General features: G+C 60.1%; 1 protein-coding gene across 1 annotated transcript in view; it reads left to right on the top strand.

The window, feature by feature from the left end:
* Nucleotides 1-25566, top strand: part of SNAP47 (synaptosome associated protein 47) — a 49269-nt gene that overhangs the window by 3114 nt on the left and 20589 nt on the right. The window contains 3 exon segments of the mRNA XM_075315893.1: nt 5206-5353; nt 5356-5723; nt 6688-7136. Coding sequence (XP_075172008.1) covers nt 5225-5353; nt 5356-5723; nt 6688-7136 — 946 coding nt within the window. The 5' untranslated portion in view covers nt 5206-5224.

Here is a 25566-nt window from a genome sequence, read left to right as displayed (position 1 = left end):
AGGGGATGTGAGAGGAGTGGGGGGTGGGGATGGGATATGGGGAATGCGAGGAGAACTGGGATACGACAGGAGCCAATATATGGCGCATCCAGGATACGAGAGGAGCTGAGCCATGAGAGGAGCGAGGAACCCGGAATATGAGAAGAGCTGGAAAGGGAAAGGAGCTGAGATGCCAGAGGAGCCTTGGGAAGCGGGGGGACCGGGATACGAGGAGAGAAAGGGGAGCTGGGATACGAGAGGAGCGAGAAAGCCGGGCTATGGGGGGAGCCGAGATACAAGAGGAGAGGGGAGGGGAGCCGGGATATGGGGGGAGCCGAGACACAAGAGAGGAGGGGAGCCGGGATATGGGGGGAGCCGATATACAAGAGGGGAGGGGAGCCGGGATATGGGGGGAGCCGAGATACAAGAGGGGAGGGGAGCCGGGATATGGGAGGAGCCGAGATACAAGAGGAGAGGGGAGCCGGGATATGGGGGAAGCCGAGATACAAGAGGAGAGGGGAGCCGGGATATGGGGGAAGCCGAGATACAAGAGGGGAGGGGAGCCGGGATATGGGAGGAGCCGAGATACAAGAGGGGAGGGGAGCCGGGATATGGGGGGAGCCGAGATACAAGAGGAGAGGGGAGCCGGGATATGGGAGGAGCCGATATACAAGAGGGGAGGGGAGCCGGGATATGGGGGGAGCCGAGATACAAGAGGGGAGGGGAGCCGGGATATGGGAGGAGCCGAGATACAAGAGGGGAGGGGAGCCGGGATATGGGAGGAGCCGAGATACAAGAGGGGAGGGGAGCCGGGATATGGGGGGAGCCGAGATACAAGAGGGGAGGGGAGCCGGGATATGGGGGGAGCCGATATACAAGAGGGGAGGGGAGCCGGGATATGGGGGGAGCCGAGATACAAGAGGGGAGGGGAGCCGGGATATGGGAGGAGCCGAGATACAAGAGGGGAGGGGAGCCGGGATATGGGAGGAGCCGAGATACAAGAGGAGAGGGGAGCCGGGATATGGGAGGAGCCGAGATACAAGAGGAGAGGGGAGCCGGGATATGGGGGGAGCCGAGATACAAGAGGGGAGGGGAGCCGGGATATGGGAGGAGCCGAGATACAAGAGGAGAGGGGAGCCGGGATATGGGGGGAGCCGAGATACAAGAGGGGAGGGGAGCCGGGATATGGGAGGAGCCGAGATACAAGAGGGGAGGGGAGCCGGGATATGGGGGGAGCCGATATACAAGAGGGGAGGGGAGCCGGGATATGGGGGGAGCCGAGATACAAGAGGGGAGGGGAGCCGGGATATGGGAGGAGCCGAGATACAAGAGGGGAGGGGAGCCGGGATATGGGAGGAGCCGAGATACAAGAGGAGAGGGGAGCCGGGATATGGGAGGAGCCGAGATACAAGAGGAGAGGGGAGCCGGGATATGGGGGGAGCCGAGATACAAGAGGGGAGGGGAGCCGGGATATGGGAGGAGCCGAGATACAAGAGGAGAGGGGAGCCGGGATATGGGGGAAGCCGAGATACAAGAGGGGAGGGGAGCCGGGATATGGGAGGAGCCGAGATACAAGAGGGGAGGGGAGCCGGGATATGGGAGGAGCCGAGATACAAGAGGAAAGGGGAAGGGAGCCGGGATATGGGGGGAGCCGAGATACAAGAGGAGAGGTGAGGGGAGCCGGGATATGGGAGGAGCCGAGATACAAGAGGAGAGGGGAGGGGTGCCGGGATATGGGAGGAGCCGAGATACAAGAGAGGAGGGGAGCAGGGATATGGGGGGGAGCCGAGATACAAGAGGAGAGGGGAGGGGAGCCGGGATATGGGAGGAGCCGAGATACAAGAGGGGAGGGGAGCCGGGATATGGGGGAAGCCAAGCTACAAGAGGGGAGGGGAGCCGGGATATGGGAGGAGCCGAGATACAAGAGGGGAGGGGAGCCGGGATATGGGAGGAGCCGAGATACAAGAGGGGAGGGGAGCCGGGATATGGGAGGAGCCGAGATACAAGAGGACAGGGGAGGGGTGCCGGGATATGGGAGGAGCCGAGATACAAGAGGGGAGGGGAGCCGGGATATGGGGGGAGCCGAGCTACAAGAGGAGAGGGGAGGGGAGCCGAGATATGGGGGGAGCCGAGATACAAGAGGAGAGGGGAGGGGAGCCCGGATATGGGGGGAGCCGAGATACAAGAGGAGAGGGGAGGGGAGCCGGGATATGGGAGGAGCCGAGATACAAGAGGAGAGGGGAGGGGAGCCGGGATATGGGAGGAGCCGAGATACAAGAGGAGAGGGGAGGGGAGCCGGGATATGGGGGGAGCCGAGATACAAGAGGAGAGGGGAGGGGAGCCGGGATATGGGAGGAGCCGAGATACAAGAGGAGAGGGGAGGGGAGCCGGGATATGGGGGGAGCCGAGATACAAGAGGAGAGGGGAGGGGAGCCGGGATATGGGGGGAGCCGAGATACAAGAGGAGAGGGGAGGGGAGCCGGGATATGGGGGGAGCCGAGATACAAGAGGAGAGGGGAGGGGAGCCGGGATATGGGGGGAGCCGAGATACAAGAGGAGAGGGGAGGGGAGCCGGGATATGGGGGGAGCCGAGATACAAGAGGAGAGGGGAGGGGAGCCGGGATATGGGAGGAGACGAGATACAAGAGGAGAGGGGAGGGGAGCCGGGATATGGGAGGAGCCGGGATATGGGAGGAGACGAGATACAAGAGGAGAGGGGAGGGGAGCCGGGATATGGGAGGAGCCGAGATACAAGAGGAGAGGGGTGGGGAGCCGGGATATGGGAGGAGACGAGATACAAGAGGAGAGGGGAGGGGAGCCGGGATATGGGAGGAGACGAGATACAAGAAGAGAGGGGAGGGGAGCCGGGATATGGGAGGAGCCGAGATACAAGAGGAGAGGGGAGGGGAGCCGGGATATGGGAGGAGCCGAGATACAAGAGGGGAGGGGAGCCGGGATATGGGAGGAGCCGAGATACAAGAGGGGAGGGGAGCCGGGATATGGGAGGAGCCGAGATACAAGAGGGGAGGGGAGCCGGGATATGGGAGGAGCCGAGATACAAGAGGAGAGGGGAGGGGTGCCGGGATATGGGAGGAGCCGAGATACAAGAGGGGAGGGGAGCCGGGATATGGGGGAGCCGAGCTACAAGAGGAGAGGGGAGGGGAGCCGAGATATGGGGGGAGCCGAGATACAAGAGGAGAGGGGAGGGGAGCCCGGATATGGGGGGAGCCGAGATACAAGAGGAGAGGGGAGGGGAGCCGGGATATGGGAGGAGCCGAGATACAAGAGGAGAGGGGAGGGGAGCCGGGATATGGGGGGAGCCGAGATACAAGAGGAGAGGGGAGGGGAGCCGGGATATGGGAGGAGACGAGATACAAGAGGAGAGGGGAGGGGAGCCGGGATATGGGAGGAGACGAGATACAAGAAGAGAGGGGAGGGGAGCCGGGATATGGGAGGAGCCGAGATACAAGAGGAGAGGGGAGGGGAGCCGGGATATGGGAGGAGCCGAGATACAAGAGGAGAGGGGAGGGGAGCCGGGATATGGGGGAAGCCGAGATACGAGAGGAGAGGTGAGCCGGGATATGGGAGGAGCCGAGATACAAGAGGAGAGGGGAGGGGAGCCGGGATATGGGAGGAGCTGAGATACAAGAGGAGAGGGGAGGGGAGCCGGGATATGGGAGGAGCCGAGATACAAGAGGGGAGGGGAGCCGGGATATGGGAGGAGCCGAGATACAAGAGGGGATGGGAGCCGGGATATGGGAGGAGCCGAGATACAAGAGGAGAGGGGAGGGGAGCCGGGATATGGGAGGAGCCGAGATACAAGAGGAGAGGGGAAGGGAGCCGGGATATGGGAGGAGCCGAGATACAAGAGGAGAGAGGAGCCGAGATACAAGAGGAGAGGGGAGGGGAGCCGGGATATGGGGGGAGCCGAGATACAAGAGGAGAGGGGAGGGGAGCCGGGATATGGGAGGAGACGAGATACAAGAGGAGAGGGGAGGGGAGCCGGGATATGGGAGGAGACGAGATACAAGAAGAGAGGGGAGGGGAGCCGGGATATGGGAGGAGCCGAGATACAAGAGGAGAGGGGAGGGGAGCCGGGATATGGGAGGAGCCGAGATACAAGAGGAGAGGGGAGGGGAGCCGGGATATGGGGGAAGCCGAGATACGAGAGGAGAGGTGAGCCGGGATATGGGAGGAGCCGAGATACAAGAGGAGAGGGGAGGGGAGCCGGGATATGGGAGGAGCTGAGATACAAGAGGAGAGGGGAGGGGAGCCGGGATATGGGAGGAGCCGAGATACAAGAGGGGAGGGGAGCCGGGATATGGGAGGAGCCGAGATACAAGAGGGGATGGGAGCCGGGATATGGGAGGAGCCGAGATACAAGAGGAGAGGGGAGGGGAGCCGGGATATGGGAGGAGCCGAGATACAAGAGGAGAGGGGAAGGGAGCCGGGATATGGGAGGAGCCGAGATACAAGAGGAGAGAGGAGCCGAGATACAAGAGGAGAGGGGAGGGGAGCCGGGATATGGGGGGACAGAGGCAGCTGGGGTACAGGAGGAATTGAGAGATGACGGGGGGAAAGCGGTATTTGAGAAGATCTGAGATACGGTATGAGATGAGCGAGGGGGCTGGATACGGGGAGCTGTGGGGGCTGGATACGGGGGGCTGTGGGGGCTGGATACGGGGGGCTGTGGGGGCTGGATACGGGGGGCTGTGGGGGCTGGATACGGGGAGCTGTGGGGGCTGGATACGGGGGGCTGGATACGGGGAGCTGTGGGGGCTGGATACGGGGAGCTGTGGGGGCTGGATACGGGGGGCTGGATACGGGGGGCTGTGGGGGCTGGATACGGGGGGCTGTGGGGGCTGGATACGGGGAGCTGTGGGGACTGGATACGGGGGGGCTGGATACGGGGAGCTGTGGGGGCTGGATACGGGGAGCTGTGGGGGCTGGATACGGGGAGCTGTGGGGGCTGGATACGGGGGGCTGTGGGGGCTGGATACGGGGGGCTGTGGGGGCTGGATACGGGGAGCTGTGGGGGCTGGATACGGGGGGCTGGATACGGGGAGCTGTGGGGGCTGGATACGGGGAGCTGTGGGGGCTGGATACGGGGAGCTGTGGGGGCTGGATACGGGGTGCTGGATACTGGGAGCTGTGGGGGGTGGATACGGCTGTATCTTTCTCCTTGCTTTACACTGCAGCTCTGCTCACCCTGTGTTGCTGTGTCAGGTTGCCCGCTCCTCCGGTGATGAGTCAGGATGCCGCCGCCGCTGTCCGGAGCTGGAGCTGCTCCTATTACCTGGGCAGTGAGAAGCGCTGGCGGCCGGGCCGGCTGTCAGTGACCGCCACTCACCTGTGCTTCCAGGCGGATGGCGCGGCGGTGTGTGTGCGGTGACCCTGCCGCTCTCCAGCATCGATGAGATAAAGAAGGAGTCGTCCAGTTACATCTTCAGCGCTATCACGGTCCTGGTGCGCGGCGGGGACAAGCACTGGCTCGGGTCGCTGCTGCCCGGCAGGAACGCCGTCTTCACCGTGCTGGAGCATTTCTGGAGGCAGCAGCTGCTGTCACCGCGAGCGGAGGACCGGACCCCCAACACCTCCAGGGGCGCACAACTCATCACCGTCATCTCCGGCTCCCAGAAACGCATGGAGGACACCACCCGGGTCCTGCACCACCAGGGGGAGCAGCTGAGCAACATCCAGACCGGCCTCAGCAAGATCGAGGGCGACATGGCCACCGCCGACAGGTAATGCTCATCCTGAGCCCCTGATTCATGAGCGAGGCCTGGGGACGCAGAGCAGAGGATCTAGCATTAACCCTCTGCCCTCTGCACTGCTCATCCTGAGCCCCTGATTCATGAGCGAGGCTGGGGACGCAGAGCACAGGATCTAGCATTAACCCTCTGCCCTCTGCACTGCTCATCCTGAGCCCCTGATTCATGAGCGAGGCCTGGTGACGCAGAGCAGAGGATCTAGCATTAACCCTCTGCCCTCTGCACTGCTCATCCTGAGCCCCTGATTCATGAGCGAGGCTGGGGACGCAGAGCACAGGATCTACCATTAACCCTCTGCCCTCTGCACTGCTCATCCTGAGCCCCTGATTCATGAGCGAGGGTGGGGACGCAGAGCACAGGATCTACCATTAACCCTCTGCTCATCCTGAGCCCCTGATTCATGAGCGAAGCTGGGGACGCAGAGCAGAGGATCTAGCATTAACCCTCTGCCCTCTGCACTGCTCATCCTGAGCCCCTGATTCATGAGCTAGGCTGGGGATGCAGAGCACAGGATCTACCATTAACCCTCTGCACTGCTCATCCTGAGCCCCTGATTCATGAGCTAGGCTGGGGACGCAGAGCACAGGATCTAGCATTAACCCTTTGCCCTCTGCACTGCTCATCCTGAGCGCCTGATTCATGAGCTAGGCTGGGGACGCAGAGCACAGGATCTACCATTAACCCTCTGCACTGCTCATCCTGAGCCCCTGATTCATGAGCGAGGCTGGGGACGCAGAGCACAGGATCTAGCATTAACCCTCTGCCGTCTGCACTGCTCATCCTGAGACCCCTGCTTCACGCGGGCAGGATCGGGGGTGCAGAGCAGAGGATCTAGCATTAACCCTCTGCACTGCTCATCCTGAGCCCCCTGCTTCACGCGGGCAGGATCGGGGGTGTGCTGGTCCGCACTGACTCCCTCTGGTTGTCGTCCTCGCAGGATGTTGTCGGTCCTGGAGTCTCCGTCCTGGTGGCCGTTCAGTGGGAATCCGTGGAAGAGGACAGCGGGTAAAGAAGAGCAGGCGGGTGCGCAGAGCCGCGGGAAGGACGGCGTCATCACGATCATCCCCATCCTCTTCTCCCGTCACCCTGACGTCACCCTCCGCCCCGGTCACCTGACCCTGCTGCTGTCCGCCCTGGAGATCTGTGACCTCCACCTCCGGCCGGTGCAGCGCTACGAGCGGCAGGACGTGGACGACATCAGGGTGGTGACCCGCCACGAGATGAGCGTCCGCCAGAGATTCATCGGGAGACCGGACGTCACCTACAACGTCCTCTCCGCCAGATTACCGGACGTCCTGCCCCTGCTGGAGATGCAGTACAAGAGGAAGGTGCAGAACCTGGAGGAGGCCGCCACGCCCAGCGACCACAGCCCGGGACCGCAAACAGGTAACCATGTACTGCACTCACCTCCAGAGCTGCACTCACTATTCTGCTGTCACCTCCAGAGCTGCACTCACTATTCTGCTGTCACCTCCAGAGCTGCACTCACTATTCTACTGTCACCTCCAGAGCTGCACTCACTATTCTACTGTCACCTCCAGAGCTGCACTCACTATTCTGCTGTCACCTCCAGAGCTGCACTCACTATTCTGCTGTCACCTCCAGAGCTGCACTCGCTATTCTGCTGTCACCTCCAGAGCTGCACTCACTATTTTACTTTCACCTCCAGAGCTGCACTCGCTATTCTGCTGTCACCTCCAGAGCTGCACTCACTATTCTACTGTCACCTCCAGAGCTGCACTCACTATTCTACTGTCACCTCCAGAGCTGCACTCACTATTCTGCTGTCACCTCCAGAGCTGCACTCACTATTCTGCTGTCACCTCCAGAGCTGCACTCACTATTCTGCTGTCACCTCCAGACCTGCACTCACTATTCTACTGTCACCTCCAGAGCTGCACTCACTATTCTACTGTCACCTCCAGACCTGCACTCACTATTCTGCTGTCACCTCCAGACCTGCACTCACTATTCTACTGTCACCTCCAGAGCTGCACTCACTATTCTACTGTCACCTCCAGACCTGCACTCACTATTCTGCTGTCACCTCCAGACCTGCACTCACTATTCTGCTGTTACATCATGTCTTATCCTCCAGTCACCTCCAGAGCTGCACTCCCTATTCTGCTGTCACCTCCAGACCTGCACTCACTATTCTGCTGTCACCTCCAGACCTGCACTCACTATTCTGCTGTTACATCATGTCTTATCCTCCAGTCACCTCCAGAGCTGCACTCACTATTCTGCTGTCACCTCCAGACCTGCACTCACTATTCTGCTGTTACATCATGTCTTATCCTCCAGTCACCTCCAGAGCTGCACTCACTATTCTGCTGTCACCTCCAGACCTACACTCACTATTCTGCTGTCACCTCTAGACCTGCACTCACCATTCTGCTGTTACAGCATGTCTTATCCTCCAGTCACCTCCAGAGCTGCACTCACTATTCTGCTGTCGTGTCTTATCCTCCAGTCACCTCCAGAGCTGCACTCACTATTCTGCTGTTACCTCCAGAGCTGCACTCACTATTCTGCTGTCACCTCCAGACCTGCACTCACTATTCTATTGTCACCTCCAGAGCTGCAGTCACTATTCTGCTGTTACATCGTGTCTTATCCTCCAGTCACCTCCAGAGCTGCAGTCACTATTCTGCTGTTACATCATGTCTTATCCTCCAGTCACCTCCAGAGCTGCACTCACTATTCTACTGTCACTTCCAGAGCTGCACTCACTATTCTACTGTCACCTCCAGAGGTGCACTCACTATTCTGCTGTCACCTCCAGACCTGCACTCACTATTCTGCTGTTACATCGTGTCTTATCCTCCAGAGCTGCACTCACTATTCTGCTGTTACATCGTGTCTTATCCTCCAGAGCTGCAGTCACTGTTCTGCTGTTACTTCGTGTCTTATCCTCCAGTCACCTCCAGAGCTGCAGTCACTATTCTGTTGTTACATCATGTCTTATCCTCCAGTCACCTCCAGAGCTGCAGTCACTATTCTGCTGTTACATCATGTCTTATCCTCCAGTCACCTCCAGAGCTGCAGTCACTCTTCTGCTGTTGCATCGTGTCTTATCCTCCAGTCACCTCCAGAGCTGCAGTCACAATTCTGCTGTTACTTCGTGTCTTATCCTCCAGTCACCTCCAGAGCTGCAGTCATTAAAGTGAACCTGTCACTAGGCTTGTCCCCTATAGCCTGCGGCCACCAGCAGTGACTTCTTATATACATGGTTGTAGGATAGTGTATATAGCGGCCGCGGTGTCCTCATCCGGGCAGATCACAGTGCGCCTGCGCAGGAGCGTGATGATGGCCTCTGTGTGGATGACGCCTCATGTACCCGGGTCTGGACAGGAGGACGGAGATCGCAGCAGAGAGGAAACCGGACCGAAGAGCAGCGGCGCCCATCTGACCGGAGAGCAGCGGCGCCCATCTGACCGGAGAGCAGCGGCGCCCATCTGACCGGAGAGCAGCGGCGCCCATCTGACCGGAGAGCAGCGGCGCCCATCTGACCGGAGAGCAGCGGCGCCCATCTGACCGGAGAGCAGCGGCGCCCATCTGACCGGAGAGCAGCGGCGCCCATCTGACCGGAGAGCAGCGGCGCCCATCTGACCGGAGAGCAGCGGCGCCCATCTGACCGGAGAGCAGCGGCGCCCATCTGACCGGAGAGCAGCGGCGCCCATCTGACCGGAGAGCAGCGGCGCCCATCTGACCGGAGAGCAGCGGCGCTCATCAGACCGTAGAGCAGCGGCGCTCATCAGACCGTAGAGCAGCGGCGCTCATCAGACCGTAGAGCAGCGGCGCTCATCAGACCGTAGAGCAGCGGCGCTCATCAGACCGTAGAGCAGCGGCGCTCATCAGACCGTAGAGCAGCGGCGCTCATCAGACCGGAGAGCAGCGGCGCTCATCAGACCGAAGAGCAGCGGCGCTCATCAGACCGGACCGGAGAGCAGCGGCGCTCATCAGACCGGACCGGAGAGCAGCGACGCTCATCAGACCGGACCGGAGAGCAGCGGCGCTCATCAGACCGGACCGGAGAGCAGCGGCGCTCATCAGACCGGACCGGAGAGCAGCGACGCTCATCAGACCGGAGAGCAGCGGCGCTCATCAGACCGGACCGGAGAGCAGCGGCGCTCATCTGACCGGAGAGCAGCGGCGCCCATCTGACCGGAGAGCAGCGGCGCCCATCTGACCGGAGAGCAGCGGCGCCCATCTGACCGGAGAGCAGCGGCGCCCATCTGACCGGAGAGCAGCGGCGCCCATCTGACTGGAGAGCAGCGGCGCCCATCTGACTGGAGAGCAGCGGCGCTCATCAGACCGGAGAGCAGCGGCGCTCATCAGACCGGACCGGAGAGCAGCGGGGCTCATCAGACCGGACCGGAGAGCAGCGGCGCTCATCAGACCGGACCGGAGAGCAGCGGCGCTCATCAGACCGGAGAGCAGCGGCGCTCATCAGACCGGAGAGCAGCGGCGCTCATCAGACCGGAGAGCAGCGGCGCTCATCGGACCGGAACGGAGAGCAGCGGCGCTCATCGGACCGGACCGGAGAGCAGCGGCGCTCATCGGACCGGACCGGAGAGCAGCGGCGCTCATCGGACCGGACCGGAGAGCAGCGGCGCTCATCGGACCGGACCGGAGAGCAGCGGCGCTCATCGGACCGGACCGGAGAGCAGCGGCGCTCATCGGACCGGACCGGAGAGCAGCGGCGCTCATCGGACCGGACCCGGAGAGCAGCGGCGCTCATCGGACCGGACCGGAGAGCAGCGGCGCTCATCGGACCGGACCGGAGAGCAGCGGCGCTCATCGGACCGGACCGGAGAGCAGCGGCGCTCATCGGACCGGGACCCGGAGAGCAGCGGCGCTCATCGGACCTGGACCGGAGAGCAGCGGCGCTCATCGGACCGGAGAGCAGCGGCGCTCATCGGGACCGGACCTGGAGAGCAGCGGCGCTCATCGGACCGGACCGGGAGAGGCAGCGGCGCTCATCGGACCGGACCGGAGAGCAGCGGCGCTCATCGGACCGGACCGGAGAGCAGCGGCGCTCATCGGACCGGACCGGAGAGCAGCGGCGCTCATCGGACAGGGACCGGAGAGCAGCGGCGCTCATCAGACAGGACCGGAGAGCACGCGGCGCTCATCAGACCGGAGAGCAGCGGCGCTCATCAGACTGGGACTGGAGAGCAGCGGCGCTCATCAGACCGAGAGAGCAGCGGCGCTCATCAGACCGGAGAGCAGCGGCGCTCATCAGACCGGACTGGAGAGCAGCGGCGCTCATCAGACCGGACTGGAGAGCAGCGGCGCTCATCAGACTGGACCGGAGAGCAGCGGCGCTCATCAGACTGGACCGGACCGCCCCTAGGTGTGCATTATAAAGGTTTTTTAGGTTCTACCCTTGGCCTCTATATACAGTATTCTAGAACGCTGTATATAAGGCATCAGTGGAGGAGAATCCTGGTGACTGGTGCCTTTAATACTCTCGTGCATTACCACCACTGAGCACCAGAGGGAGCCCCGGGATCACACTTTATTCTCTATTACAGCTTATGGGGAAATGATTGTAACTCCTGAAGAGACATAAAGACCTGGAGATGGGGCAGCCAATCATCTCCGCTCCAGTCACACACGGAGCAGCACTGTACATCTGCTGTAATATTCTGCGCTCCAGTCACACACGGAGCAGCACTGTACATTCTGCTGTAATATTCTGCGCTCCAGGTCACACACGGAGCAGCACTGTACATCTGCTGTAATATTCTGCGCTCCAGTCACATCCAGAGCTGCAGTCAGTGGCTTATAGAGGCCCTCAGTGCAACTGTCACTCTGCTGTGTGTGGCGCTCTGCGGAGGGCGTGGTGCTCTGCGGAGGGGGTGTTGCTCTGCGGAGGGGGTGGTGCTCTGCGGAGGGGGTGTTGCTCTGCGGTGGGGGTGTTGCTCTGCGGTGGGGGTGGTGCTCTGCGGAGGGAGTGGTGCTCTGCGGAGGGGGTGGTGCTCTGTGGAGGGGGTGTTGCTCTGCGGAGGGGGTGGCGCTCTGCGGAGGAGGGTGGCGCTCTGCGGAGGGGGTGGTGCTCTGCGGTGGGGGTGTTGCTCTGTGGAGGGGGTGTTGCTCTGCGGTGGGGGTGTTGCTCTGTGGAGGGGGTGTTGCTCTGCGGTGGGGGTGTTGCTCTGTGGAGGGGGTGTTGCTCTGCGGTGGGGGGTGTTGCTCTGCAGGAGGGGGTGTTGCTCTGTGGAGGGGGTGTTTGCTCTGCGGTGGGGGTGTTGCTCTGCGGAGGGGGGTGTTGCTCTGCGGTGGGGGTGTTGCTCTGCGGTGGGGGGTGGTGCTCTGCGGAGGGGGGTGGTGCTCTGCGGAGGGGGGTGGTGCTCTGTGGAGGGGGTGTTGCTCTGCGGAGGGGGTGGCGCTCTGCGGAGGAGGTGGCGCTCTGCGGAGGGGGGTGGCGCTCTGCGGTGGGGGTGTTGCTCTGTGGAGGGGGTGTTGCTCTGCGGTGGGGGTGTTGCTCTGCGGAGGGGGTGTTGCTCTGCGGTGGGGGTGTTGCTCTGTGGAGGGGGTGTTGCTCTGCGGTGGGGGTGTTGCTCCTGCGGAGGGGGTGTTGCTCTGCGGTGGGGGTGTTGCTCTGCGGTGGGGGTGTTGCTCTGCGGAGGGGGGTGTTGCTCTGTGGTGGGGGTGTTGCTCTGCGGTGGGGGTGTTGCTCTGCGGTGGGGGTGTTGCTCTGCGGAGGGGGTGTTGCTCTGCGGTAGGGGTGTTGCTCTGCGGAGGGGGTGTTGCTCTGCGGAGGGGTGGTGTTGCTCTGCGGTGGGGGTGTTGCTCTGCGGTGGGGGTGTTGCTCTGTGGAGGGAGGGTGTTGCTCTGCGGTGGGGGGTGTTGCTCTGCGGTGGGGGTGTTGCTCTGCGGTGGGGGTGTTGCTCTGCGGAGGGGGTGTTGCTCTGCGGTGGGGGTGTTGCTCTGTGGAGGGGGTGTTGCTCTGCGGTGGGGGTGTTGCTCTGTGGAGGGGGTGTTGCTCTGTGGTGGGGGGTGTTGCTCTGTGGTGGGGGTGTTGCTCTGCGGTGGGGGGTGTTGCTCTGCGGAGGGGGTGTTGCTCTGCGGAGGGGGTGTTGCTCTGCGGTGGGGGTGTTGCTCTGCGGAGGGGGTGTTGCTCTGCGGTGGGGGTGTTGCTCTGCGGTGGGGGTGTTGCTCTGCGGAGGGGGTGTTGCTTTGCGGAGGAGGTGTGCGCTCTGCGGTGGGGGTGTTGCTCTGCGGAGGGGGTGTTGCTTTGCGGAGGGGGTGTTGCTTTGCGGAGGGGGTGTTGCTCTGCGGTTGGGGGTGTTGCTCTGCGGTGGGGGTGTTGCTCTGCGGAGGGGGTGTTGCTCTGCGGTGGGGGTGTTTGCTCTGCGGTGGGGGTGTTGCTCTGCGGTGGGGGGTGTTGCTCTGTGGGTGGGGGTGTTGCTCTGCGGTGGGGGTGTTGCTCTGCGGTGGGGGTGTTGCTCTGCGGAGGGGGTGTTGCTCTGCGGTAGGGGTGTTGCTCTGCGGAGGGGGGTGGTGCTCTGCGGAGGGGGTGGTGCTCTGTGGAGGGGGTGTTGCTCTGCGGTGGGGGGTGTTGCTCTGCGGGTGGGGGTGTTGCTCTGCGGTGGGGGTGTTTGCTCTGCGGAGGGGGTGTTGCTCTGCGGAGGGGGTGTTGCTCTGCGGAGGGGGTGTTGCTCTGTGGAGGGGGGTGTTGCTCTGCGGTGGGGGTGTTGCTCTGCGGGGAGGACTGTGCTTTGTGGCGCTGCTGTGATCTGCAGTGAGATGAGAAGAATTCTTCCTGTATAGGTAATAGCGGATCAGCAGAAGTGTGAGCGCAGCTCTGGATGTGGTTGGAGTTTGCCACTGGTATAAGGCGGCTTTCACACTACGTCTATTTAACATGCGTCCTGAACGTTTTTTTGCTGCAAAAGCGGATCCTACAGCAATAAATGCATGTGTTACTTTGCAGGATCCTGCACTGGATGTTTAGGGGCGGGCATTGGAGTCATGTGATCGGGAGTGAGGGGAGCTAGACTGGGAGCCGGCTTCTGACAGCTGCAGACGCTGGTAACCAAGGTGAACATCGGCCTTGGATACCCGATATTTATCTTGGTTACGAGTGTCCGCAGCTCTCAGGTGGGAGAGAGAGAGGAAAGGAAGGGGGAGAGACAGAGATAGAGAGAGGGAGGGAGGAGGAGAGAGAGAGACATAGAGAGGGTGAGGAGGAGAGGAGGAGAGAGACATAGAGAGGGTGAGGGAGGAGAGGAGGAGAGAGAGACATAGAGAGGGTGAGGGAGGGAGGAGGAGAGAGACATAGAGAGGGTGAGGGAGGAGGAGGAGAGAGACATAGAGAGGGTGAGGGAGGGAGGAGGAGAGAGAGACATAGAGAGGGTGAGGGAGGGAGGAGGAGAGAGAGACATAGAGAGGGTGAGGGAGGAGGAGGAGGAGAGACATAGAGAGGGTGAGGGAGGAGAGGAGGAGAGAGACATAGAGAGGGTGAGGGAGGAGGAGGAGAGAGACATAGAGAGGGTGAGGGAGGGAGGAGGAGAGAGACATAGAGAGGGTGAGGGAGGGAGGAGGAGAGAGACATAGAGAGGGTGAGGGAGGAGAGGAGGAGAGAGACATAGAGAGGGTGAGGGAGGGAGGAGAGAGACATAGAGAGGGTGAGGGAGGGAGGAGGAGAGAGACATAGAGAGGGTGAGGGAGAGAGGGAGGAGAGAGACATAGAGAGGGTGAGGGAGGGGAGGAGGAGAGAGACATAGAGAGGGTGAGGGAGGGAGGAGGAGAGAGACATAGAGAGGGTGAGGAGGGAGGAGGAGAGAGACATAGAGAGGGTGAGGGAGGGGAGAGGAGGAGAGAGACATAGAGAGGGGTGAGGGAGGGAGGAGGAGAGAGACATAGAGAGGGTGAGGGAGGGAGGAGGAGAGAGAGACATAGAGAGGGGTGAGGGAGGGAGGAGGAGAGAGAGACATAGAGAGGGGTGAGGGAGGGGAGGAGGAGAGAGAACATAGAGAGGGTGAGGGAGGAGAGGAGGAGAGAGACATAGAGAGGGTGAGGGAGGGAGGAGGAGAGAGACATAGAGAGGGTGAGGGAGGGAGGAGGAGAGAGACATAGAGAGGGTGAGGGAGGGAGGAGGAGAGAGACATAGAGAGGGTGAGGGAGGAGAGGAGGAGAGAGACATAGAGAGGGTGAGGGAGGAGGAGGAGAGAGACATAGAGAGGGTGAGGAGGGAGGAGGAGAGAGACATAGAGAGGGTGAGGGAGGGAGGAGGAGAGAGACATAGAGAGGGTGAGGGAGGGAGGAGGAGAGAGACATAGAGAGGGTGAGGGAGGGAGGAGGAGAGAGAGACATAGAGAGGGTGAGGGAGGGAGGAGGAGAGAGAGACATAGAGAGGGTGAGGAGGGAGAGAGAGAGAGACATAGAGAGGGTGAGGGAGGGAGGAGGAGAGAGAGACATAGAGAGGGTGAGGGAGGGAGGAGGAGAGAGAGACATAGAGAGGGTGAGGGAGGGAGGAGGAGAGAGAGAGACATAGAGAGGGTGAGGGAGGGAGGAGGAGAGAGACATAGAGAGGGTGAGGAGGGAGAGGAGGAGAGAGACATAGAGAGGGTGAGGGAGGGAGGAGGAGAGAGAGACATAGAGAGGGTGAGGGAGGGAGGAGGAGAGAGACATAGAGAGGGTGAGGGAGGAGAGGAGGAGAGAGACATAGAGAGGGTGAGGGAGGGAGGAGGAGAGAGACATAGAGAGGGTGAGGGAGGGAGGAGGAGAGGAGACATAGAGAGGGTGAGGGAGGGAGGAGGAGAGAGACATAGAGAGGGTGAGGGAGGAGAGGAGGAGAGAGACATAGAGAGGGTGAGGGAGGGAGGAGGAGAGAGACATAGAGAGGGTGAGGGAGGGAGGAGGAGAGAGACATAGAGAGGGTGAGGGAGGGAGGAGGAGAGAGAGACATAGAGAGGGTGAGGGAGGGAGGAGGAGAGAGAGACATAGAGAGGGTGAGGGAGGGAGGAGGAGAGAGAGACATAGAGAGGGTGAGGGAGGGAGGAGGAGAGAGAGACATAGAGAGGGTGAGGGAGGGAGGAGGAGAGAGAGACATAGAGAGGGTGAGGGAGGGAGGAGGAGAGAGACATAGAGAGGGTGAGGGAGGGAGGAGGAGAGAGAGACATAGAGAGGGTGAGGGAGGGAGGAGGAGAGAGAGACATAGAGAGGGTGAGGGAGGGAGGAGGAGGAGAGAGAGACATAGAGAGGGTGAGGGAGGGAGGAGGAGAGAGAGACATAGAGAGGGTGAGGGAGGGAGGAGGAGAGAGACATAGAGAGGGTGAGGGAGGGAGGAGGAGAGAGAGACATAGAGAGGGGGAGGGAGGGAGGAGGAGAGAGAGACATAGAGAGGGTGAGGGAGGGAGGAGGAGAGAGAGACATAGAGAGGGTGAGGGAGGGAGGAGGAGAGAGAGACATAGAGAGGGTGAGGGAGGGAGGAGGAGAGAGAGACATAGAGAGGGTGAGGGAGGGAGGAGGAGAGAGAGACATAGAGAGGGTGAGGGAGGGAGGAGGAGAGAGAGACATAGAGAGGGTGAGGGAGGGAGGAGGAGAGAGAGACATAGAGAGGGTGAGGGAGGGAGGAGGAGAGAGAGACATAGAGAGGGGGTGAGGGAGGGAGGAGGAGAGAGAGACATAGAGAGGGGGAGGGAGAGAGGAGGAGAGAGAGACATAGAGAGGGTGAGGGAGGGAGGAGGAGAGAGAGACATAGAGAGGGGGAGGGAGAGAGGAGGAGAGACAGATCACGCGAGACTGGTTCTGGGCATGCTCAGTACAAAAGCAGGATCCTGTTACAACGCAACTCAACGCATTCTGCTAGGCAGGATCCAGCGCTCATTGAAATGCATTGCAGCTCGCGGCGCAATGTGAAGGATCCTGTGAGATGCGTTATTTTGACAAAGGTAAAAAACGCTACAAGTAGCGTTTTTGAAACATGTTAAAATAACGCAAAACTACGGATCCTGTGTCTAACGCATGCGAACGCAGGTGGACGCGAGTCCATTGCAAATGCATTGAAGTGAAAACGCATTTGCACTGGATCCGTTTTTCCGCTAAAAAAACGTTATAGACGGATGTTAAATAAACGTAGTGTGAAAGCCGCCTAAGGAGGAAGGTTCCCAATGTGACAGCAGCAGAGGTTCTGCAAGTGACGAAGACTCCGGTCACCCCCACAGTAGTGCCAGTGCCGATCCCCCACAGTAGTGCCAGTGCCGATCCCCCACAGTAGTGCCAGTGCCAATCCCCCACAGTAGTGCCAGTGCCGATCCCCCACAGTAGTGCCAGTGCCAATCCCCCACAGTAGTGCCAGTGCCGATCCCCCACAGTAGTGCCAGTGCAGATCCCCCACAGTAGTGCCAGTGCCGATCCCCCACAGTAGTGCCAGTGCAGATCCCCCACAATAGTGCCAGTGCCGATCCCCCACAGTAGTGCCAGTGCCGATCCCCCACAGTAGTGCCAGTGCAGATCCCCCACAGTAGTGCCAGTGCCGATCCCCCACAGTAGTGTCAGTGCAGATCCCCCACAGTAGTGCCAGTGCCGATCCCCCACAGTAGTGTCAGTGCCGATCCCCCACAGTAGTGCCAGTGCCGATCCCCCACAGTAGTGCCAGTGCCGATCCCCCACAGTAGTGCCAGTGCCGATCCCCCACAGTAGTGCCAGTGCCGATCCCCCACAGTAGTGCCAGTGCCGATCCCCCACAGTAGTGCCAGTGCCGATCCCCCACAGTAGTGTCAGTGCAGATCCCCCACAGTAGTGCCAGTGCCGATCCCCCACAGTAGTGCCAGTGCCGATCCCCCACAGTAGTGCCAGTGCAGATCCCCCACAGTAGTGCCAGTGCAGATCCCCCACAATAGTGCCAGTGCCGATCCCCCACAGTAGTGCCAGTGCCGATCCCCCACAGTAGTGCCAGTGCCGATCCCCCACAGTAGTGCCAGTGCCGATCCCCCACAGTAGTGCCAGTGCAGATCCCCCACAGTAGTGTCAGTGCCGATCCCCCACAGTAGTGTCAGTGCCGATCCCCCACAGTAGGGCCAGTGCCAATCCCCCGATCCCCCACAGTAGTGTCAGTGCCGATCCCCCACAGTAGTGCCAGTGCCGATCCCCCACGGTAGTGTCAGTGCCGATCCCCCACGGTAGTGTCAGTGCCGATCCCCCACGGTAGTGTCAGTGCCGATCCCCCACGGTAGTGTCAGTGCCGATCCCCCACGGTAGTGCCAGTGCCGATCCCCCACAGTAGTGTCAGTGCCGATCCCCCACAGTAGTGTCAGTGCCGATCCCCCACAGTAGGGCCAGTGCCAATCCCCCGATCCCCCACAGTAGTGTCAGTGCCGATCCCCCACAGTAGTGCCAGTGCCGATCCCCCACGGTAGTGTCAGTGCCGATCCCCCACGGTAGTGTCAGTGCCGATCCCCCACGGTAGTGTCAGTGCCGATCCCCCACGGTAGTGTCAGTGCCGATCCCCCACGGTAGTGCCAGTGCCGATCCCCCACGGTAGTGCCAGTGCCGATCCCCCACAGTAGTGTCAGTGTCGATCCCCCCACAGTAGTGTCAGTGCCGATCCCACACAGTAGTGCAAGTGCTGATCCCCCACAGTAGAACCAGTGCCGATCCCCCACAGTAGTGTCAGTGCCGATCCCCCACAGTAGTGTCAGTGCCGATCCCCCACAGTAGGGCCAGTGCCGATCCCCCACAGTAGTGTCAGTGCCGATCCCCCACAGTAGGGCCAGTGCCGATCCCCCACAGTAGTGTCAGTGCCGATCCCCCACAGTAGTGCCAGTGCCGATCCCCCACAGTAGTGTCAGTGCCGATCCCCCACGGTAGTGTCAGTGCCGATCCCCCACGGTAGTGTCAGTGCCGATCCCCCACGGTAGTGTCAGTGCCGATCCCCCACGGTAGTGTCAGTGCCGATCCCCCACGGTAGTGTCAGTGCCGATCCCCCACGGTAGTGTCAGTGCCGATCCCCCACGGTAGTGTCAGTGCCGATCTCCCACGGTAGTGCCAGTGCCGATCCCCCACGGTAGTGTCAGTGCCGATCCCCCACGGTAGTGTCAGTGCCGATCCCCCACGGTAGTGTCAGTGCCGATCCCCCACGGTAGTGTCAGTGCCGATCCCCCACGGTAGTGTCAGTGCCGATCCCCCACGGTAGTGTCAGTGCCGATCCCCCACGGTAGTGCCAGTGCCGATCCCCCACGGTAGTGCCAGTGCCGATCCCCCACGGTAGTGTCAGTGCCGATCCCCCACGGTAGTGTCAGTGCCGATCCCCCACGGTAGTGCCAGTGCCGATCCCCCACGGTAGTGCCAGTGCCGATCCCCCACGGTAGTGCCAGTGCCGATCCCCCACGGTAGTGCCAGTGCCGATCCCCCACGGTAGTGTCAGTGCCGATCCCCCACGGTAGTGTCAGTGCCGATCCCCCACGGTAGTGTCAGTGCCGATCCCCCACGGTAGTGTCAGTGCCGATCCCCCACGGTAGTGTCAGTGCCGATCCCCCACAGTAGTGTCAGTGCCGATCCCCCACAGTAGTGCCAGTGCCGATCCCCCACAGTAGTGTCAGTGCCGATCCCCCACAGTAGTGTCAGTGCCGATCCCCCACAGTAGTGTCAGTGCCGATCCCCCACAGTAGTGCCAGTGCCGATCCCCCACAGTAGTGTCAGTGCCGATCCCCCACAGTAGTGTCAGTGCCGATCCCACACAGTAGTGCAAGTGCCGATCCCCCACAGTAGTGTCAGTGCCGATCCCCCACAGTAGTGTCAGTGCCGATCCCCCACAGTAGTGTCAGTGCCGATCCCCCACAGTAGTGTCAGTGCCGATCCCCCACAGTAGTGCCAGTGCCGATCCCCCACAGTAGTGTCAGTGCCGATCCCCCACAGTAGTGTCAGTGCCGATCCCACACAGTAGTGCAAGTGCCGATCCCCCACAGTAGTGCAAGTGCCGATCCCCCACAGTAGTGTCAGTGCCGATCCCCCACAGTAGTGTCAGTGCCGATCCCCCACAGTAGTGTCAGTGCCGATCCCCCACAGTAGTGTCAGTGCCGATCCCCCACAGTAGTGCCAGTGCCGATCCCCCACAGTAGTGTCAGTGCCGATCCCACACAGTAGTGCAAGTGCTGATCCCCCTACAGGTCACCTTCATAATGGTGTCATTAGTGTCGATCCTCCGGATGGTGCCCTCTCGCTCCTGCGCTCTCACTGTCACTGTCACTCATTGGTCAGCCCAGAGTTTTCCCTGTTTTTAATGAGGATGTGTCCAGGTGCCCTGTGGAGTTGGTAACTCAAACCTCCCCCTCCACTCCTCAGTGTCCCCCGCACCCACTCCACTCCTCAGTGTCCCCCGCACCCACTCCACTCCTCAGTGTCCCCCGCACCCACTCCACTCCTCAGTGTCCCCCGCACCCACTCCACTCCTCAGTGTCCCCCGCACCCACTCCACTCCTCAGTGTCCCCCGCACCCACTCCACTCCTCAGTGTCCCCCGCACCCACTCCACATATACTGCTTATAGTTAAGTGCAAAATGTATTGTACAATGTGAACAGCAGATATTTCATAATTGTTATGATACAATAATCAGGATATTTGGATAGAACTAAAATATATTTATTAGATACAACTTTACAACACAAAAAACTAATACATTGTAAATATGTAATACACTATGTAATATACAGTATATATTGTGTGTTATATATTATTATTATTATTATTATTATTATTATTTATTATTATAGCGCCATTTATTCCATGGCGCTTTACAAGAGAGAGAGGGTATATGTACAACAATCATTAACAGTACAAGACAGACTGGTATAGGAGGAGAGAAGACCCTGCCCGCGAGGGCTCACAGTCTACAGGAGGAGAGCGGACCCTGCCCGCGAGGGCTCACAGTCTACAGGAGGAGAGCGGACTCTGCCCGCGAGGGCTCACAGTCTACAGGAGGAGAGAGGACCCTGCCCGCGAGGGCTCACAGTCTACAGGAGGAGAGAGGACCCTGCCCGCGAGGGCTCCCAGTCTACAGGAGGAGAGAGGACCCTGCCCGCGAGGGCTCCCAGTCTACAGGAGGAGAGAGGACCCTGCCCGCGAGGGCTCACAGTCTACAGGAGGAGAGAGGACCCTGCCCGCGAGGGCTCACAGTCTACAGGAGGAGAGAGGACCCTGCCCGCGAGGGCTCACAGTCTACAGGAGGAGAGAGGACCCTGCCCGCGAGGGCTCACAGTCTACAGGAGGAGAGAGGACCCTGCCCGTGTGGGCTCACAGTCTACAGGAGGAGAGAGGACCCTGCCCGCGAGGGCTCACAGTCTACAGGAGGAGAGAGGACCCTGCCCGCGAGGGCTCACAGTCTACAGGAGGAGAGAGGACCCTGCCCACGAGGGCTCACAGTCTACAGGAGGAGAGAGGAACCTGCCCACGAGGGCTCACAGTCTACAGGAGGAGAGAGGCCTCTGCTCGCGAGGGCTCACAGTCTACAGGAGGAGAGAGGACCCTGCCCGCGAGGGCTCACAGTCTACAGGAGGAGAGAGGACCCTGCCCACGAGGGCTCACAGTCTACAGGAGGAGAGAGGACCCTGCCCGCGAGGGCTCACAGTCTACAGGAGGAGAGAGGACCCTGCCCGCGAGGGCTCACAGTCTACAGGGAATGGGTGATGGTACAATAGGTGAGGACAGAGCTGGTTGCGCAGTGGTGTACTGGACTGAGGGCTATTGTAGGTTGTAGGCTTGTTGGAAGAGGTGGGTCTTGAGGTTCTTCTTGAAGCTTTCCACGGTAGTGGAGAGTCTGATGTGCTGAGGTAGAGCGTTCCAGAGTATGGGGGATGCACGGGAGAAATCTTGTACACGATTGTGGGAAGAGGAGATAAGAGAGGAGTAGAGAAGGAGATCTTGTGAGGATCTAAGGTTGCGTGCAGGTAGGTACCGGGAGACTAGGTCACAGATGTAGGGAGGAGACAGGTTGTGCGTGGCTTTGTATGTCATGGTTAGTGTTTTGAACTGGAGTCGTTGGGTGATGGGAAGCCAGTGAAGGGATTGGCAGAGTGGCGAGGCTGGGGAATAGCGGGGGGAGAGGTGGATTAAGCGGGCTGCAGAGTTTAGGATAGATTGGAGGGGTGCAAGAGTGTTGGAAGGGAGGCCAGAGAGCAGGAGGTTGCAGTAGTTGAGGCGGGAGATGATGAGGGCATGCACTAATGTTTTTGCAGATTCTTGGTTAAGGAAAGCACGGATCCGGGAGATATTTTTGAGTTGTAGTCGGCATGAGTTGAAGAGGGCTTGGATGTGTGGCTTGAAGGATAGAGCAGAGTCGAGGGTTACTCTGAGGCAACGAGCTTGTGAGACTGGGGAGAGTGAGCAACCATCGAGCTTGATGGAAAGGCTTGTTGGAGGAGATGAGTGAGGAGGAAAGACAATGAACTCTGTTTTGTCCATGTTAAGCTTTAGGAATCGCGCAGAGAAGGATGAAATAGCAGACAGACATTGTGGGATTCTGGTTAGTAGAGAGGTAATGTCAAGTCCAGAGAGGTAGATCTGTGTGTCATCAGCGTAGAGATGATACTGGAAGCCGTGGGACTCTATGAGCTGTCCCAGGCAGAAGGTGTAGATGGAGAACAGCAGGGGTCCAAGAACTGAGCCTTGGGGGACTCCGACAGGGGGCGAGATGAGGAAGTGGTGTGAGAATGGGAGACGCTGAAAGTTCGGTCGGTTAGGTATGAGGAGATCCAAGATAGGGCCAAGTCTGTGATGCCCTGAGATGAGAGAATCTGTAGTAGGAGGGAATGGTCTACTGTGTCGAAGGCAGAGGACAGGTCCAGGAGGAGGAGGATAGAGTAGTGTTGTTTGGCTTTGGCGGTTAGTAGATCATTGGTGACTTTGGTTAGGGCAGTTTCAGTAGAGTGATGTGGTCAGAAGCCAGATTGAAGCCGGTCAAAGAGGGAGCAGGAGGAGAGGTATGAGGACAGTTCAAGATGGACATGCTGTTCCAGGAGTTTTGAGGCATAGGGGAGAAGTGATATGGGGCGATAGTTTGACACAGAGGATGGGTCAAGGGAGGGCTTTTTGAGGATGGGTGTAATAGAGGCATGTTTAAAGCATGAAGGGAATACACCAGTTGTTAGTGATAGGTTGAAGAGATGGGTTAAGGCTGGGATGAGGACTGCGGTGATGGTGGGGATGAGGTGCGATGGGAGCGGGTCCAGTGCACAGGTGGTTAGATGTGATCTTGAGAGTAGAGTGGAAAGATGATCTTCTGTCATGGTGGAGAAGCTGGATTTGGAGGAAGAAGGCTGAGTAGCTATGAGGGGCTGTGGTGATTGTGGGCCAAAGCTTGCTCTGATGTCAATCTTCTGCTTGAAGAAAGAGGCAAAGTCCTCAGCTGAGATGAGAGGAGAGGGAGGTGTTGCCGGGGGACCGAGGAGAGGAGAGGGAGGTGGTGCTGGAGGACGGAGGAGAGGAGAGGGAGGTGGTGCCGGGGGACCGAGGAGAGGAGAGGGAGGTGGTGCTGGAGGACGGAGGAGAGGAGAGGGAGGTGGTGCTGGAGGACGGAGGAGAGGAGAGGAAGGTGGTGCCGGGGGACGGAGGAGAAGAGAGGGAGGTGGTGCTGGAGGACGGAGGAGAGGAGAGGGAGTTGGTGCTGGTGGACGGAGGAGAGAATTGAAAGTGTTGAATAGCTGTTTAGGGTTGTGAGAGAGAGAGGATATGAGGGATGTGAAGTAGGTTTGTTTTGTAGCGGTGAGTGTGGACTTGAAGGTGGTGAGGGACGCTTTATATGCAATGAAGTGCTCAGTGGAATGAGACCTCTTCCATCTGCGCTCAGCAATTCTGGAAGCCCGTCTCAGTTGTTTAGTCTGCCTCGTGTGCCAGGGTTGCCTGTTGATTGTGCGGGTTTTGGTGTGTGTGAGGGGGGGCAGCTGATTCAAGAGCTGCAGAGATTGTAGTGTTTTATAAAGTTGCAGCGGCATCTGCATCATGTAGAAATGTAATGTCTGTGAGAGGGAGAAGCGACTGAGAAAGGGCGTGTAAATCAATGTGTTTGATATTTCTGCGAGGGTGTGGAAGTTTGTGGAGGGGGGTTGCCTACTTGGAGAAGAGAGGGAAGAGAATGTGAGTAGGTTGTGGTCAGACAGGGGGAGAGGCGAGTTAGAGAGGTTAGATAGGGAACAGAGGCGAGTGAAGGTGAAGTCCAGCGTGTGGCCATCTTTGTGAGTAGCTGCAGAAGACCATTGGGTGAGGCCGAAGGAGGAAGCGAGTGTTAGAAGTTTGGAGACAGATGAGTGGGAAGTGTCAATGGGGATGTTAAAGTCACCCATGATGATGGTGGGGATGTCGGTGGAAAGGAAGTGTAGTAGCCAGGTGGTGAAATGGTCAAAAAAGGCAGTGGCTGGCCCTGGAGGGCGGTAAATGACAGGCAGTGTCAGAGGGGGTGAGCCAGGAGAGGCAGTGTGAGAGGGGGTGAGCCAGGAGAGGCAGCGGCAGAGGGGGTGAGCCAGGAGAGGCAGTGTCAGAGGGGGTGAGCCAAGACAGGCAGTGTCAGAGGGGGTGAGCCAGGAGAGGCAGTGTCAGAGGGGGTGAGCCAGGAGAGGCAGTGTCAGAGGGGGCGAGCCAGGAGAGGCAGTGTCAGAGGGGGTGAGCCAGGAGAGGCAGTGTCAGAGGGGGTGAGCCAGGAGAGGCAGTGTCAGAGGGGGTGAGCCAGGAGAGGCAGTGTCAGAGGGGGCGAGCCAGGAGAGGCAGTGTCAGAGGGGGTGAGCCAGGAGAGGCAGTGTCAGAGGGGGCGAGCCAGGAGAGGCAGCGGCAGAGGGGGTGAGCCAGGAGAGGCAGTGTCAGAGGGGGTGAGCCAGGAGAGGCAGTGTCAGAGGGGGTGAGCCAGGAGAGGCAGTGTCAGAGGGGGTGAGCCAGGAGAGGCAGCGTCAGAGGGGGCGAGCCAGGAGAGGCAGCGGCAGAGGGGGTGAGCCAGGAGAGGCAGCGTCAGAGGGGGCGAGCCAGGAGAGGCAGTGTCAGAGGGGGTGAGCCAGGAGAGGCAGTGTCAGAGGGGGCGAGCCAGGAGAGGCAGTGTCAGAGGGGGCGAGCCAGGAGAGGCAGTGTCAGAGGGGGTGAGCCAGGAGAGGCAGTGTCAGAGAGGGTGAGCCAGCAGAGGCCATGTCAGAGGGGGTGAGCCAGGAGAGGCGGTGTCAGAGGGGGTGAGCCAGGAGAGGCGGTGTCAGAGAGGGTGAGCCAGGAGAGGCCATGTCAGAGAGGGTGAGCCAGGAGAGGCCATGTCAGAGGGGGTGAGCCAGGAGAGGCGGTGTCAGAGAGGGTGAGCCAGGAGAGGCAGTGTCAGAGGGGGTGAGCCAGGAGAGGCGGTGTCAGAGGGGGTGAGCCAGGAGAGGCAGCGTCAGAGGGGGCGAGCCAGGAGAGGCAGTGTCAGAGGGGGTGAGCCAGGAGAGGCAGTGTCAGAGGGGGTGAGCCAGGTTTCTGTGATGGCGAGGAAGGAGAGTTTATTAGTGATGAAAAGATCATGAATGTAGGATAGTTTGTTGCAGACAGAGCGAGCGTTCCATAGAGAGTGGGACTGGGGGAGCGGGGGCTGGGTGGATGGGTATGAGGTTTGTGAGGGTGCGGAAATTTGTGTTAGGTTGTGGATGTGGGTTTGAAGTGACAATAGGGATGTGGTGAGGAGGACCAGGATTTGGAGCACTATCCCCAGCAGTGAGGAGAAGCAGTGAGAGTGTTAGTAGGTGGGAGCAGGAGAGGCCATGAGATGGGTGTGTGTGTCTGGAGACACTGGGTGAAATGTGGAAGAAAATATCTGAGGGGAAGGTAAGATGGGTGGGGAGGATGGAGGGAGAGATGGGTGGGGAG

This window comes from Anomaloglossus baeobatrachus, chromosome 6, assembly GCF_048569485.1.
Source record: "Anomaloglossus baeobatrachus isolate aAnoBae1 chromosome 6, aAnoBae1.hap1, whole genome shotgun sequence".
NCBI lineage: Eukaryota > Metazoa > Chordata > Amphibia > Anura > Aromobatidae > Anomaloglossus > Anomaloglossus baeobatrachus.
This window is presented reverse-complemented; position numbering and strand designations above follow the sequence as displayed.